Source organism: Peromyscus maniculatus, chromosome 4 (genome assembly GCF_049852395.1).
Source record: "Peromyscus maniculatus bairdii isolate BWxNUB_F1_BW_parent chromosome 4, HU_Pman_BW_mat_3.1, whole genome shotgun sequence".
Taxonomy (NCBI): Eukaryota; Metazoa; Chordata; class Mammalia; order Rodentia; family Cricetidae; genus Peromyscus; species Peromyscus maniculatus.
The window spans coordinates 55084532-55100613 of record NC_134855.1 but is presented as its reverse complement, the minus strand read 5'-3'; the positions used below and the strand labels follow the sequence as shown (position 1 = coordinate 55100613).

Below are 16082 nucleotides of genomic sequence, written 5' to 3'. Positions count from 1 at the left end.
GTCTCCAAATGATGCAAACAATCTGTACAAAACTTTTGTAGGTTTGCATGCCCCATGATTATTTTTCGGGGACAGTAATTTACTGGTGGAGGTAATGAGATAAAATTCTTGAGTTAAAAATTATTTTGTTATGATGCATGCAATTAAACCTACTGTCTAACTAGAGTGGTCCAGACTATTACTTTACCTGGATGGTTTCTTGATAATGTGTTTTATAACATAGACAGAAACGGAGCCATCACTAACTTCTTGCATTCTGCTAACCTTCTTGGTGCATCTGTATGTCCCATCTTATAGATAACATGTATTCTGATTGCTCATCCTTATCTTTTAACTGCATAGTCTCTTCAAGTGCATTTGTGATGACCTCATTAGATAAACCTCATTAATCATTGAAGACTTGAGATGCCGGTTACATCAGGGTTGTCTCTTTGTCCCTCTGCTTTAGTTATCTCAGCAGTTGGATGGCTTATTAGGTATGTTGTGCGTAGACGTAGCACCAGCTGATGGAGCATCGATTCAGCAAACTTTAAAACTGCTTGAAGAGAAGCTGAAAAGTGTTGGTAAGCAGATTTTAAAAATGCTGAAACCTACAGGTTCTTTGTAAAAAATATTACCATGGTTAGACAGTTAATTTATATACTGAACTAATTATCATTTGTAGGGAACACAGAAAACATAATATTGAAAGGTTTTATTCCATTGAAGGGCTATAATTTATGCTGAAACATTTATTTTCCATTGTGATTGGTCAGCCCTGCCTTCCTCGGGCCTTTCGCCTTCCTGTCCTCAATCTAAAGAGCTATGTCTTGCATATTCCAGGGACAGATACTTGTCATGCACGCAGAAACTGTAATTAATTGTGACATGTTCCATGATAAACCTTGCATGCCCTAGACTGTGTTTTATGCAATGATTTTTGTTGTTGCTATATTCTAACCACGAGCAAGAATAGTTGGTTTGATTCTGTGCATTGTATGTCCACACTGAGAGTTATCTTCAAGGGGAGTGTGGTCCAGTTTCATTAACCCCACTCTGTCACTTGATATCAAGACCCTTCATATGGGTTTGCAGTAGCAAACACCGTGCACTTCCTTAGTTGGAAGTCAGACTGAGAAGGGGACACCTTACAGAAGGGGTGAATGGGGAAGACACAGACCATGAAGGCGAGTTAGTAGAAAGTGATGACATATGAATGAGCCAGAGTCATTCATTATGAAAACAACTTCGGGGAATTAGTTTACAAAGCATTTTTGTATTGACATTTTACTTGCTTACAGCCTTTGTTAAGTTAATGGATGGTATGCATAATACCTATTTAATATTTCATATGCCAAGTATGATTTAAAGTATCACAAATTTTCTTGGGCCATACTTTTCTTCAAAAGAGAACTCCTGTGCAGATGTCTAATTTGGAGTCCAGACATCTTGGATGGAGCTTTCCATATGAGCTGCAATGACCCTCCTCACTGACCCTCCTCACTGACCCTCCTCACAGTGACCCTCCTCACACTGACCCTCCTCACTGACCCTCCTCACAGTGACCCTCCTCACAGTGACCCTCCTCACAGTGACCCCCCTCACAGTGACCCCCCTCACAGTGACCCTCCTCACAGTGACCCTCCTCACAGTGACCCTCCTCACTGACCCTCCTCACAGTGACCCTCCTCACACTGACCCTCCTCACTGACCCTCCTCACTGACCCTCCTCACAGTGACCCTCCTCACAGTGACCCTCCTCACACTGACCCTCCTCACAGTGACCCTCCTCACAGTGACCCTCCTCACTGACCCTCCTCACACTGACCCTCCTCACAGTGACCCTCCTCACACTGACCCTCCTCACAGTGACCCTCCTCACACTGACCCTCCTCACAGTGACCCTCCTCACTGACCCTCCTCACTGACCCTCCTCACTGACCCTCCTCACTGACCCTCCTCACAGTGACCCTCCTCACTGACCCTCCTCACAGTGACCCTCCTCACAGTGACCCTCCTCACAGTGACCCTCCTCACAGTGACCCTCCTCACAGTGACCCTCCTCACTGACCCTCCTCACACTGACCCTCCTCACAGTGACCCTCCTCACACTGACCCTCCTCACAGTGACCCTCCTCACACTGACCCTACTCACAGTGACCCTCCTCACTGACCCTCCTCACACTGACCCTCCTCACAGTGACCCTCCTCACTGACCCTCCTCACAGTGACTCTCCTCACTGACCCTCCTCACTGACCCTCCTCACAGTGACCCTCCTCACAGTGACCCTCCTCACAGTGGCCCTCCTCACAGTGTTCTTCCTTTTGCTTTGATTATACATTGTGAGCATTTTTGAAATCTTGTAAATCGTATGCATCTTTTTAAAAAATGTGCATCATTTCCCTAAAAATTGGAACACAAAAGGAAAAAGGGAAAAATAGAAAATCATATTTGTTAAAATAGAGATTCCTATACTTTCAGTTTTTAAGAGTCATCATCTGTGCAGATTTGTGTTTCAAAGCTTCCCTTTATGGAAAAGTTGTCAACAGAAGGAAGCGTTCCACTTTGAGCCCCATTTAAAGGTTCTGTTGCTTGAGGCAGTGAGATGTCTGCGCCCTGGCGTGTCAGTATCTAAAGCATCTACATTGGCACCCGTGTCCAGCTGCTGAAGAGGACATACCTTGTTACGAGATTCAATCTGGTGTCATTTGTTTTAGATGTGGGATTACAAGGCTTACGAGAAAAAGGTCAAGGTCTCCTGGATCAGATCTCCAATCAGGCTTCCTGGGCCTACGGAAAGGATGTAACTATTGAAAATAAAGAAAACGTGGACCACATACAAGGAGTGATGGAAGACATGCAGCTTAGAAAACAAAGGCAAAGTTTGAATGTTAATGTTAAATTCACCAAGATAGTATGCTACTAAGATAGAAGTTAAATACTCTATGTAGAAGTTAAATACTCTAAGTTTTGCATACAAAATCAAATCCCTTACTTGTTATATGCTACAGGTATAGTAGGTTTGGGGGTGAATATAATAATTATTATATATAATTGTTCTGACAACTAATGCCAATTCATTTGATGAAGAGACACCTTTCTCCCTTTTGCCTGGTTATAGAGATTTTAGTAATACTCAGATATTCACACTAAAAGAAGACTGTTTTGAAAAGTGTGCTTTTCTGTTTTCCACTAGAATTCTGTTAAACCTTACCCTGTTGTCTCTTCGTCTCATCTCTTAGGTCACATATCCAACATATTTATTGTTGTGTTGGTTGTAGGATTAGACAATGGGCTGGCATTGATTTTTTTTTTTTTTTGCACTTGATAGACTAACAGGAACTTAAGGCTTTTTAGAGACTCAGTCTATAATGACGACCTGAAAGTGTTAGAAAGTACAAGATTAAAATTACAGAGGCAAGAATGGGCACAGATGCGTACTCTGGCACTGGTTGTATGGAATTTTGCGCACTTGGAAACTTAAGTCATGAGGAGAATTTCCCAGACATTTCCACTCTACACCATGAAGAGTCACAAGGCAGGAATCCCTGTTGCATCCTGTCCTGGACCTGCAGTGTCCTTAAGGCGGGGTGTGATAGCTCTGTCAGCTTCTAGGGTGAGTCCTCATCTGGGCTCTGGCTTCTTACTCTAGCAATATTTGTTCTCCACCCTGGTTCTAGTTCCTCCTGTGGATGCTTAGCTCTCTCCAGTATGAAGGATAATAAGGGATTGTACACGTAGAATTGTCACAGAAGGAGAGCGGCTTGCTCTTCACCCACTGTCATCTGATGTCACCACTTGTCCTCCCAGCTCAGTCATTTGCAGGTCTAACCTGTGCTCCTTACTTCCTCTAGTTTATTTTCTATCCCTCTATATTCTCCTTTCTGCCCTCCCTGCCTCTCTGTTTGCTTGTTCCAGTGTCAGTAACTTCTAATCACTGTATGTAATAAACCCAATCTTGGAAAATTTGGGCTGTTTCATATCTGACCCGCTTGATTCTAAATAGCATTGGACATAGTTGGTACTCTCTCTTTGAAAGTCTGTGACAACTGTGTCTTCCTTCAAAACACCCTCTTGGCTCTGTCCCTCCTGTTTTCTCTTTCTATTGCTAAAGTTGTGGCTTCCAGGCCGTGTGCTATCATTCTCCTCTCTGAGTGTTCTCCCTGAGTCTGCCCTGCATGCTCATGTTTTGCTAGTTACCAAGACCTCCCTGACTTGGGTTGCCTCTGGAGGATCTCTAGCTAGATGTGCCACATTCTCCTCCAACTTACTGTGCCTGGATCAGATTCATCTTCTCCTCAACTTTGCTCTCTCTCTTTCTTAGTTCAAGTTGCTGTGAGCTACCAAATTTAGAATTTATCTCTAAATTTAAACTTATCTCAGATTCCCGAGATTTTCTTTTTTCTACCTTGAGTCTTGCTGCTCATCAGGCTGTTGCAGACAAGAGTAATCTACACAAGTACAAGGATTGGATGAAGCCTTTGACTCTTGTTTCGATTATTAGAATACTGAGGGGTTTTCACACCTTATTTTTGTCTCCCCACCACTATTACTGTGCCCTGTCCTAACATTCCATGCCTGTTTAAAGCCAAGTGCATTTTCATCCTTGAAAATGAAGCAGGCATCAAAACAGAACATTTTTGGCAATGAAATCTGGTCAACATTTACCAAACACAGTGGGGGGGGGCAGTCCTCACTTCAAATTATAAAAAAGACAGCCAGATATCAACTGCTATGGCAATAAAATAAGACAGAATATTTCAAAGTGTTTTAACTGTTTTCTTAAAGAGACTTCCTCTATTGCCAGAGACTCAAGGAGCTTCCTGATTACTCATCCGGAAGCAATTCTTCACATATGTGATGAACTTGGCTCCACTTTGGGAAGAGAACCCTTCTTTTCTGTTCTTGCTTATATTCTTGCCTTAATGACTTCTACAGAACTAGGTCATTTGGGTGTTTTTGTTTTGTTTTGTTTTCCCTCTTCTTTGTGTTTGTGTGTTTGTTTGGTTGGTTGTTGGTTGGTTGGCTTTCTTTGGATTCCTGGCCTTTTGATCTTGGTGTTGATGGTTTCGTCTTTTCCATTCTGGTTTGACTCTTTTGCAGTTTTAGCCGGAGGAGCTCCTACAGATCCCTTCCCTGCAGCTGCCTCTTCAGTTTCCTTCTCCTCATCGAGCTTTACCTTTTTCTGTGGAACCTTGTTACCACTTCCAGGGGCAGATCCCTTCCCAGCCATCCTGCTCATCTCCATTCTTTGACTGGATATCTTGCTCTGTGCTACTAGGCGCTGTCCACTAATGTGCACAGGCCCTGAACCACGCAGGAACCGGAAGACCTTAAGTCTTAGAAGCACCCGCTGATGTCCTTAGAAGCACCCGCTGATGGGTGTGTAAATCTTGTCGTAGTTGCCACTGTTACTGTGCTCGGTCTGCCTTGTGATTCATCGCTTCTGTTTCAGGCACATGAAATTCATCTTTAGCCTCCGTGTCTAAACCTAAATCTAAATCATGATAACTGGTGGTCATTTCCACCATTATCCATCTTAAAGTAATAATCTTTGTCAGCCTTTGGTTCACAACCAAAAGGATAGTTGTGGGGCCTCGAAGGTCTCATATCATCATGTCTTCCATGGGGTGTGGAGGCTTGAATTTCGGTGAGAGAAGCTGGCCAGAGGTGGCTGACTGTGGACTGCTCTCCTCAGGACAGGTGTGCAGGGTGGAATTGCACCAGGCCCGTCTTTTGAGATGTGTCCTTAGGACAGTGTAGGAGAACACCTTCCACTCTGCATTCTTAGCATCCTGTGACTTCCCACAGGATTGCAGTTGCTTTTAGTTTCTTAAATAGCTTGTGTTTTTCATTCATCCATGACTTCTGTCTTTTTTCCTTGTTCTCTGTCTGGTGGATGCTTATGCTAGGCAGTGAGTCACTTGTTCCTCTGCACCCCCGCAAAGTGTTTCACATGGATATGTAACCGTTTTTGCCATTTTACCAACTAAAGTTCATTTCCCATAAACATTTTCTAATCTGACTCCTGTGTGTTTAGATGGTATAATTTAAACTAAGCCAAACTGTCTTGTCTTCCTAATGACACACAGTATGTATTGAGCTTAATGTGGCAATCATCTTCATCATTAAGGTGTTTTACATATTTTGCTTTAGATCTGAGAAATAATTATCATTATTTCTCTTCTGTCACTTGTAGACTTACCTTAAATAAGCTGCATTGTAACATTAGGCTGTGACTGAGAAATCTGCATTTTAAAGTAGCCTGTTAGAAGCTGCTTCTGTGTTATCATTAGACTTTCCTCAGGAACACTGACTCTAGACCCTGGGGCCTAGTGGGTTACCTGTTTCTGATGCGTGGGACTTTACCAGAGTCCCTTTCCTGCCTCTCGCACATGGAACTGCATGGGGACGAAGGAAATGGATCATCTTTTAGTTATACCAAGACACTGTTTGTATATTATATATGCAGACCACAGTGAGATTAAGCCATGTTCTGCACTGGGTTTGTCTTAATTCAAAAGATATGTGGGTTATTTTTTCTTAAAAGGTATAGGTATACAATTTTATTCAAAACTTAGTATTATCCTAGATAATATAATTTGACAAAATGTATTACATTTCCATGGAGCATCATCCTCTGAACTTTTATACTTTTATCTTTGAAGCTTGTTTAATAAAGTTGCTGATGGAGGTTTCTTTGGTTTTTGGTGGACCATTGAGTTTATTCTTTGCTTCAATATTTTGCAGAATCCATGCTATCCTCAAGAGGGTTTGTCATTCAGTATCATTCCAGGTATTTTGAGGTCTTGATGTAACATAGATAATAGATTAGATATTCATAAACTTCTGACAAGTCAGTATAAAATAGTTGCAGTACCATAGCATAGGACTAAGTTTCTTAGTGTACTGTTAAACATGCGTGTCAGATGATGGTGCTGTAGCTCACTGAGGCCAGAATACTAAGCCGAGTTTGTGTTTGGTTTATTAGATGTGAGGACATGGTAGACGTGCGGAGGCTGAAGATGCTTCAGATGGTGCAGTTGTTTAAATGTGAAGAGGATGCTTCTCAGGTAAGGCCTGGTCAGCCCCATAGGAAGTTAGCTTAGATTAAGTTCTTTGTGAGCTAATTTAGGAGGTTAAGTTCTCTTAACTATGAACAAAGTGGACTCCTGTGGTGCTAAGAAAGCCAGTTTATTACATCTAGACCTTATGTCTCCTCTAGAAAATAAAGCTTGGTATTTCAGCCAGTTTACTGATCTCATTACACTCACCCTGTCAGTGAAATCCTCTGTTGATCTTGAGACTGGGAATATTTATTAATTATTATTATTGACGGTGATGTTAGTTCTGTCCTGGAATGAAGTCTGGTGAAGAACATTGCTTTCTATTCCACAAGGGAATTCTCAGTGCTGCATAAGCAACTTGATGTAATCATGTATTTAGTATCAGAAAATCTTGAAGGACAGAGAGAAGTTATGATTTTAAGTCATAATGCGCATCTGTAATGAGATGCCAGCAGAACTGTATTACAGGGACCCATGGCCCTATATCATGTGATACTAGCTGTACATTGAGGACATCTCCTCAGTAGGTCCTGCCTTGACATTTGAGACAGCAGTTTGAGAAGCCGGAGAGATCATTAGTTCGTAGAACATGGCATCAGATGAATGTTAAAACCGAGGTTATGATTAAAGAGCTAACTAATCACACAGAGGTCATTTTTGCACAGAGCTGGTATTTCACCACAAGGAAAGAATTATGAGTCCAGTTTTATTCTGTGTGTTCCTTAGGCAGTAGAGTGGTTAAGTGAACTTCTGGATGCCCTGCTGAAGACCCACATCAGATTGGGCGATGATGCTCAGGAAACAAAAGTGTTACTGGAAAAACATCGAAAATTTGTTGATGTTGCACAGGTACAGACCTTGTCTTCTTTTCTTCAAGGACAGTGTGTGAATGGCTTTCTGCAGATGATGGTGTAACTTAACCTTCCAAGTCTAAGAAGGTCAGTTCTGTTACACAGAGCTGAGAAAATGCTAGCTGGTGTACCAAGACTGGACTCAAGAGGGTTTGGCTCCCAAGTGTAGGGTCTCTGGGCTCCCTCTGCTCTGTATTATATGCTGTGCCATTTAGACTATCAGGCAGTTGACAGAATTACTGTGAGGTCTTGTTAGTGACAGCAGATTAGAAGCAACATTCCCAGTGTATCACTAGAATTAGCATAGCAATACAGAGTTGTTCTGGGATTGAGAGTATGTTTGTGTATTTTCCCTGATGCGGAATTCACACTGTCATACTTTACTTTCCTATATGTAGTGTGGGAAAGCTCACTTCACCTCTTCTCTTTGGTAATCAGAGCTGACATTCTTTTTGGCCAGTAGAATTTAGCCGGCTGAAATGGCGAGCACAGAATGGACAGAAGTCTAAAGAAACAGCCCTGATTTGTTAATTGTGTTTGCAGATTGCTGACAGGCCACTGGATCCATGTGGTACAGGTGTACAGTGGTGCCACACAGTCTCCCCACCTCCTTCCTTACCAGTTGCTTGTGTTCTAACTCGGTGGGTTTCCTCCCTAGAGTACTTACGACTATGGCAGACAGTTGCTGCAGGCCACGGTCGTTCTGTGCCAGTCTTTGCGCTGTACTTCCCGGTCCTCAGGGGACACACTTCCTCGACTGAACAGAGTGTGGAAGCAGTTCACAGTAGCATCTGAAGAGAGAGTGCATAGGTTGGAAATGGCTATTGCCTTTCACTCAAATGCTGAAAAGGTAGGCAGAATCTTAAACAGAATTATTTTTGAGATTTTTTTTTTTAATGTGTGTGTGTGTGTTTGCCTGAATTTAAGTCTGTGCACCACATGCAGTACAGTGCCTGCAGAGGCCAGAAGAGGGTGTCAAATCCCCTGGGACTGCAGCTGTGGATGGTTTTGCATCATCATGTGGGTGCTAGAAATTGAGCCCAAGTCCTTTGGAAAAGTAGCCAGTGTTTTTAACCATTGAGACCTCTCCAGCCCCATTGTATTCTCTTTTAAAGTCTAAATAACAGCAACAACAAAATGTTTCCTTGATGGTATTCATTGCAAATGTTTAAAATGTTAGTTGGAATAATGTAATTATATCATTAATCTATGTGTTACTGTTCATATCCATTTTGTTGCTAAGGTTCATTGAATATGTATTATCTCAAAGTGTCTACACTAAGTCTCCTGAGGCTAGAGTGCTTGGCCAGGGGATTACAGAGCTATAAGGGTCCTGGCTTCCTCTCTCCTTGCCCCTCCCAGGCCAGTCAAGGTTCAGGTCTCTCTCTGCACTCCGCCATCACCTTGTCAGGCTCTTTCATTGGGCCAAGAAAGGAAACTATTTTGGAACTATGTCTGTAGTAATTGTCAGAAAGGTTTTAAAAGTTACTTGGTGATTTCATAATTCAGGGTAAAGGCTGGCCAAGTAAACTAATGAAACTAAAAACAAAACCTTTGTTCCATGATTATTTTTAAAGATTCATTCTAGAATTTATTTCTCCATAGTTTTATGTCATTAGTTAGAGAAGCCAATAATAAAAATAGTCGTGTTATTTGGGCAAATTTTTGTCAGAACCCATTTCTCTTCACAGTGGTGATACTGAGTACATGCCCATTCAAGAAGGAAGTTTTATTAGGTAGTTAATTCTGTGTTGATCTCTTACAGTGGGAGTTTATATGCAGATTTAAAATATGCAGTAATATGTGGAAAGCCTAAGTTATAGCCTCATCTCAGGATGAACAAATGTGACAGGGAGCCTCAGGAATTCGGAGCAAACAGATGTGACAGGGTACCTCAGGAACTGAGGGATTTTGTTTTTGAAGCACACTATTGAAAATGATGTAGCTGATTCTCTCACCTGCTTGCTGAACTGCGCAGACTGGTGTTTTTGTTAAAATGGGCCCAATGACATTGAGTATGTTGGTCCATACCTATGTGTTGGTCCATACCTATAGTCACAGTACTCCAGAAACTGAAGCAGGAAGATCCCGAGTTCAAGGGTAGGCTGAGTAAGAGAAGCCCTAGTCAGACAATAGACAGACAGAGTCCTAATGAGGATGGAGAAAGTATAGAAGGTTGCTGTGGGATGTCGCTCTGTATGCTGTGAATGTGTCGCTCTGATAGGTTGATAAATAAAAAGCTGATTGGCCAGTAGCCAGGCAGGAAGTATAGGAGGGACAAACAGACAAGGAAAATTCTGGGGGGAAAAAAAAAGGTTGAGTCAGGAAATGCCAGCCTGCCATCTAGGGAGCAACATGTCATGGCACACAGGTAAAGCCATGGAACATGTGACAATATATAGATTAACAAAAATGGGCTGAGTTTAAGTGTAAGAGCTAGTCAGTGGTAGGCCTGAGATAATGGTCAAACAATTTTAATTAATATAAGTTTTTAAATGATTATTTTATAAGTGGCTGTGGGGTCTATGGGGCTGGACAGGACCAGAAAAAACTTCAGCTACAGAAGATGGCTTGACTTGTTTATCTGCTGATGATTTCAGTGAGCATTTTCCATTATTATAAACTGTGTTACTCATCCAGAAAAGTGTAGACCTTAACTGTTGTGCTTAATGGGCTTGTACAGGGTGCGTGTGCCCGTGCAGGGCCTGAAGCCCCACCCCGTCTTGGCCCAGTACCCTGCCTCTATCAAAAGAGAATCTCGCAGCTTCCTAACCCACAGATGACATTTTAGGAGACTATTTTTAAATGTGAGAGTGTTTTTAAATTGAGAATTCTTTAAAAGGTATATAAAAATACATATAGTTACAAGATTTTAAAATAGAAAGTTGGTGTTTTTGTTTGGGGGTTTTTTGTTTCTTTGTTTGTTTTTCATCCCTGGCCTTCATCTTGCTTATAATGGCCCATTTTATTGAGCAAACTTAAATAAAGCTCTTTGTCGTCATGTACTATTTCTCCTCTTGACTGCTTTCTTTCAGAAGGTAAGCATGAGCTCGACTATGACTGTAAGCAAATTGTACAACATAATAACTGAAAAATATCCTAGTTTGAATCCAAATCTTGAGTTTTTAAATTAAAAAAAGAGAATGAAATGTCTTTGAAATGGTAGAGCTTTCTATATTAGAATTATAACCAGTGAAATCAGCAGATCTGCATGTCAGTTACGTTTGCACACACTATGTTGGTTGTGGTTTTACAGTTTCTTTGAGTTTTGAAGTCTATAAACTCCTTAAGAACAGAATCTGACATTCACACTCTGCTTTGCTAAGTAAACATCTCATTAAATGTTTAGTAAATGGTTGTCTAATAAGCTAGACACTATTTCTTAACCATTAGTTCTATTCATTTTCCAAATAGCATTCCATTATTTCTTTCCTAGAAATCACCAGAGATTTTTTTTTTGTACTCCTGATTATATATTGTTACCAGAGATATGCTTTTTTTTGCTCATTTGTGATGAGAATTTCTTCACCAGCCACAGCTCAGTCTCGTACAGTTGATACTTATGGCAGTCATAGCTCAGTCTCGTGTAGTTGATACTCACGGCAGGACACTAAGCATGGAACCAGAACACCTTCTTCAACTGACAGAGGTCAAGTGGGATTGATTGCCTTCGCAGTTTTGATTGGTACTACCCCTTTTGTTTGCTACAGATTTTGCAAGACTGTCCAGAAGAGCCTGAAGCAATTAATGATGAGGAGCAGTTTGAGGAAATTGAAGCCGTTGGGAAGTCACTTTTGGATAGACTCACTGTCCCGGTGGTTTACCCCGATGGGTATGGTGCATGTTCTTATCATTTAAAAGTTAAATCATTGAGAGAAGAAAATCTATTCTTCAGAAGACCAAGCACTTTCATTTTGGTCCACATTTTCAACTCCTACAATAAATTAGTTTAACTTGAAAGAAGTCCCAATCCGGCTGTTGGCAGCAGTGATGGTGTTTGCTAATGTTCTTGACAACTTATAGATGGACGATTGCAGATTATTTTGAGACGTGGACTTCTAGCCTGAGCTGTGACAATGGGGAGTTGTGAGATTTTCGGCCCCATTCAGAATGGGGAGGGTCAGGAAGGGACTGAGACCTATGAGCTCCTAAGATACACCAATCAAGCAGCTTCAACTCTTTACCTTCATTGCTTAGACCAGATAGATCCAGGCCAGCGTGATTATTCGTGACTTAGAACTGAAGGAACGGAGGCTCCAATTTAGTAAGAGGACCAGCATTTTATAGTTTCCAGGTGTTAGAGTTAGGACAGTCTCAAGTCTATCTGGCTCCAGACCTGTCTTCTTCTCATGGGCCCCTAAGGCATCTGAGATTTGTCATGTGGAAGGTCATCAGGCCCTGATCTGCACCTTCTTTTCTATTTCCAATGTGGGACGACCTGATGTCAAAATCAACAAGCCAGGAAAAGAATCAAGAGTTTTTGGATTGCTGGAGATCTAGACCTTGTCACTGAGTAACTGAGAGGTAGTGCAAAGGAAGTTAATTCAAACAATAGAGAAACCAAGCCATCAAATAGAAGCAAAGTATCCTTGCTTTGTGCTCACATGATGGAGGAGAATACCGAGGCTGGAGCCCAGTGTCTCGGCTCCTTTTCTTATTTCCTAGCAGTGACTTCAGCTCTCTGTGTCTTGGTTCCCACACTTGATAACAGGATGGAGTAATTGTGCTTTTTCAGATCAAGGGTGGGACAGGGGCATCCTGGAGCCAATGTATAGAAAGAACTTAGATATGTGACACAAAGGACATACTGCTGTGTCACAAACTTCTAGTGGGTGTTTGGAATTCATATTGAAAAAAAATTAACAGTTTTTCCCCTTGGAAGAACATTACTCATAGTCTATACTGAGAAAAATCTCTAGGGATATCTGGATTTGAACTTTCAAAAGTAGCTTAATGTCATATGATTTATCTGCAGCAATCCCAGCAGACTGGGTGCCAGGTGCAAATAAACTAATTTCTGCTCATAGGCTGTATCACATTTTATGATAACATTTGCTTTTATGCACTTGTTACAGTTAAATGAATTTGTATTAACCTGTGTATTTTCCATGTGTTCTGATTTTAGAACTGAACAATATTTTGGGAGTCCAAGTGACATGGCTTCTACTGCAGAACACATCAGAGACAGAATGAAACTGGTCAGTCTCAAAAGGCAGCAGCTGAGACATCCCGAAATGGTGACCTCGGAAAGCTAATGTCCGCAGCTCCCACAGATCTGCAGGTCATATGCCCACACGTCTTTGCTGTTGGCATACTGCTGTGGTAGCCACAGCTCACTAAGATGAATTTCCCAGCAGGATAAGCCTTCTTCCTTCCCACAACACGTCTCTAAATGCTAACACCTCTCAGCTACCGAGGCATAATCACGTAGCACGCTTTGATGCTGTAGACTCCAGGTATCTTAGAAGAAGGAACTGTAAACACTGCACTGAGTCCATGCTTTCATGCTTGACCTGACTTGTCAGTTTGTAGATGAACAACTGATAATAAGCTTCTGAATGGTGCTAATCGGAGTTTAGGAATTCTCTACAAAAACACGATTGCCCTTCCTCCCCAGGTGATGTAGAATATTTAGACCATAGTTAGACTGTTAGTGGATAGTGGTGTCCTCAAAATTTTACTTTGTAATTCTTAAAATTTGATTATTTTTTATTGTCTATATGATTAAAACCCTTCAGATCTTTGATATATCATATTAATTGAAAGACATTTTCCTATTGTATTCATAATGTATTAAAAGTTGTCTGTGCTTAATAAAAGTCTTCTTTAATTTGGTAGTTACATCCTAATTCTAAACACGAGTGCCTTACTAAAAGGGCATTCTTAGGGTTGTGAGGATGGGCTGATCATTTGGTTTTAATGGAGGCTGCATGTATTTTAGGCAGGAATTTCATATGTATGCATGTGTATATAATAAAAAATAAGCATGTTTATTGTGAAAAAAATTAGACCTTTAAGAACATAATAATAGAAGACTATTTTTAATTTTTCTCTTAAAAAATGCTGTCCAAATTGTTAACTACCCTAAAGATGCCTGTCTTTGGGGAAGGAGGGCTGAGGATGAAGGTATGCTTAACTATTTCAATGTAATCTTTTATATCACAGTAATTACTCTGGAACTAAAGCAGAAATTGTTAATAATATTTAATATCTCATGATACTAGAGTCAAAAATCATCCTGAAGAAGTCTAGTCACAAAAACTGTACAGATCTTTAGAAATAAAATTTGTCATAAAATGGTAATGCTTTTATGTTTGTATTAAGTTATAAAATGTATATAATTTAACATTGTTAATTTTTATTTTAGAAGATTTTTTAAGGTGAAAAACAACTGGATTTATGATTAGTACAGAATTATGCAAAGAATTGTATGCTGGTTTATTTTTGCGGTCTATAGAGATGCTCACATACCCTCCTATGCTAAAGCCAGTTTTCTCCAGCCTCTTCTTCTCTGCCAGCCTTGAAGTCCATGTTCCTTGCCCGTCCATCCTCATCACTCATTCTGCAGAACCTTTCAGTATCTATTACACCTCCCTCTACAGGAAGCTGTTCTTCTGAAAATCAACCTTATTCTTCCAGTTACCCAATTGAATGTTTTTGCTCTCTGTCACCCCACCCCTTTCTCTCCATTTCTAGATCTCTCCCAAATCCATTCCTCAAAGATGATATCTTCTGCTGTATCTGAGTGTGGTTCTGAACTCATGTAAAACAGGTCTGTTGTACATGCGCACTCTGCTGCTGTCCTCAGCTCTGGATCATTAGGCACCCCATCCCCAGTGTCCTGCATTACATGTCTGATCTAAAATGCATGGCTTTCAGCCTCCTCCCTGCCATTTCCACCTAAATGAAGGACATATCATACTTGCCTTTTCTTCCTGGAGTAGTTTTGATTAACGGTGCCACAATGTCCAGGGAAAAATTCACCTGCTCCCCCTGTCTACCACTGCCACTGCCTCTGAGACCATCCAGAAGTTCTTTCTATACTTGATAACCCTCCTTCAGGGCTTGCCTCCTGTGAGTAAGGAGCTCCTGTGACTCTCCAGTCTTCATGATGGTGCTAACCCTTTCCTGTTTTCATAAGGTCCTTCATGGGGCTGACTGTTGCCCCACATGTCTTGTGCCTAGACTCTTCCTGAGTGTCACATGCTCAGTCCTCTACCTGTGTCCCCTTGTAAGCATTAGACATAATCCCCTGTGCTCTGGGGTGTATTGAAACAGTGGTATGTTCTAGAGTTAGGGCTGACTTGTAAATCTGCTTCTGTGGAATGTGTATGATGTTAGATCCTTAGACATGTAACTTTTAGATGTGTTTCTTATATTCAGTATCTGTTTCTTTTCCTGAGTTTCAGAGTCATCAGTGTTTTATTTTGACTTTGTAATTATACCATCAGCTCATGGATGCCTAATTCCAAATGAGTTAATTTTCATACACCTTAAGCTCTCTTTCCTGCAAAAAAGTAAAGTAAGACAGAATATGGGAATGCCGTGTATGATTTGAATAATCAGATGCAACTAGATGTACAGAGTGAGCATGGTCACTCTTCATCGGCACTTGCGCTGCCCTCCCTTTCTGTGTGTGTCTTTGTAGACACACAAGAGTTAGGAATTAAGAACCCAGCAATGCCCCAGACCGACTTCCTGATAGGGTCACAGTTCTCTTAGAGGACACTCGAAGGATGTGGCTTTGGTTTGTCTGAAATCTCAGGCCTTTGTTATGTTGATACTAACATTACATAACAAGTATAATTATAAAGAAGTACTTCTTTCTTACTGGTTCAGGGCCACAGCCCCTGCATTACTTTAGTCTCTCCTAGGGATTGACTGATGCCAGCTGGGCGACCTTTGTTAGGTTGTGTCTGTTTGCCTTGTCCCCTTCCTTCCTTCCTTCCTTCCTTCCTTCCTTCCTTCCTTCCTTCCTTCCTTCCTTCCTTCCTTCCTCCCTCCCTCCCTCCCTCCCTTCCTTCCCTCCTTCCTTCCTTCCTTACCCTTCCTTCCTTCCTTCCTTCCTTCCTCCCTTCCTTCCTTCCTTCTTTCTCTTCCTTCCTTCCTTCCTTCCTTCCTTCCTTCCTTCCTTCCTTCCTTCCTTCCTTCCTCCCTTCCTTCCTTCCTTCTTTCCCTTCCTCC

The 16082-nt window shown here is 41.4% G+C and overlaps 1 protein-coding gene and 1 pseudogene across 5 annotated transcripts in view; one reads left to right on the top strand and one right to left on the bottom strand.

Moving 5' to 3' along the window:
• The window catches only part of Sestd1 (SEC14 and spectrin domain containing 1), a 96747-nt gene extending 82546 nt beyond the window's left edge, over positions 1–14201 (top strand). For all 5 annotated transcript variants that reach the window (XM_076569749.1, XM_076569747.1, XM_042275522.2 and 2 more), the window contains 7 exons: positions 449–563; positions 2698–2857; positions 6972–7053; positions 7774–7896; positions 8557–8748; positions 11609–11730; positions 13024–14201. In XM_076569749.1, coding sequence (XP_076425864.1) covers positions 449–563; positions 2698–2857; positions 6972–7053; positions 7774–7896; positions 8557–8748; positions 11609–11730; positions 13024–13153 — 924 coding nt within the window. In that variant the 3' untranslated portion in view covers positions 13154–14201. The remainder of the gene's footprint in view (positions 1–448; positions 564–2697; positions 2858–6971; positions 7054–7773; positions 7897–8556; positions 8749–11608; positions 11731–13023) is intronic.
• On the bottom strand, positions 4385–5703 carry LOC121828704 (nucleophosmin-like; annotated as a pseudogene).
• Positions 14202–16082: the final 1881 nt, after the last annotated feature.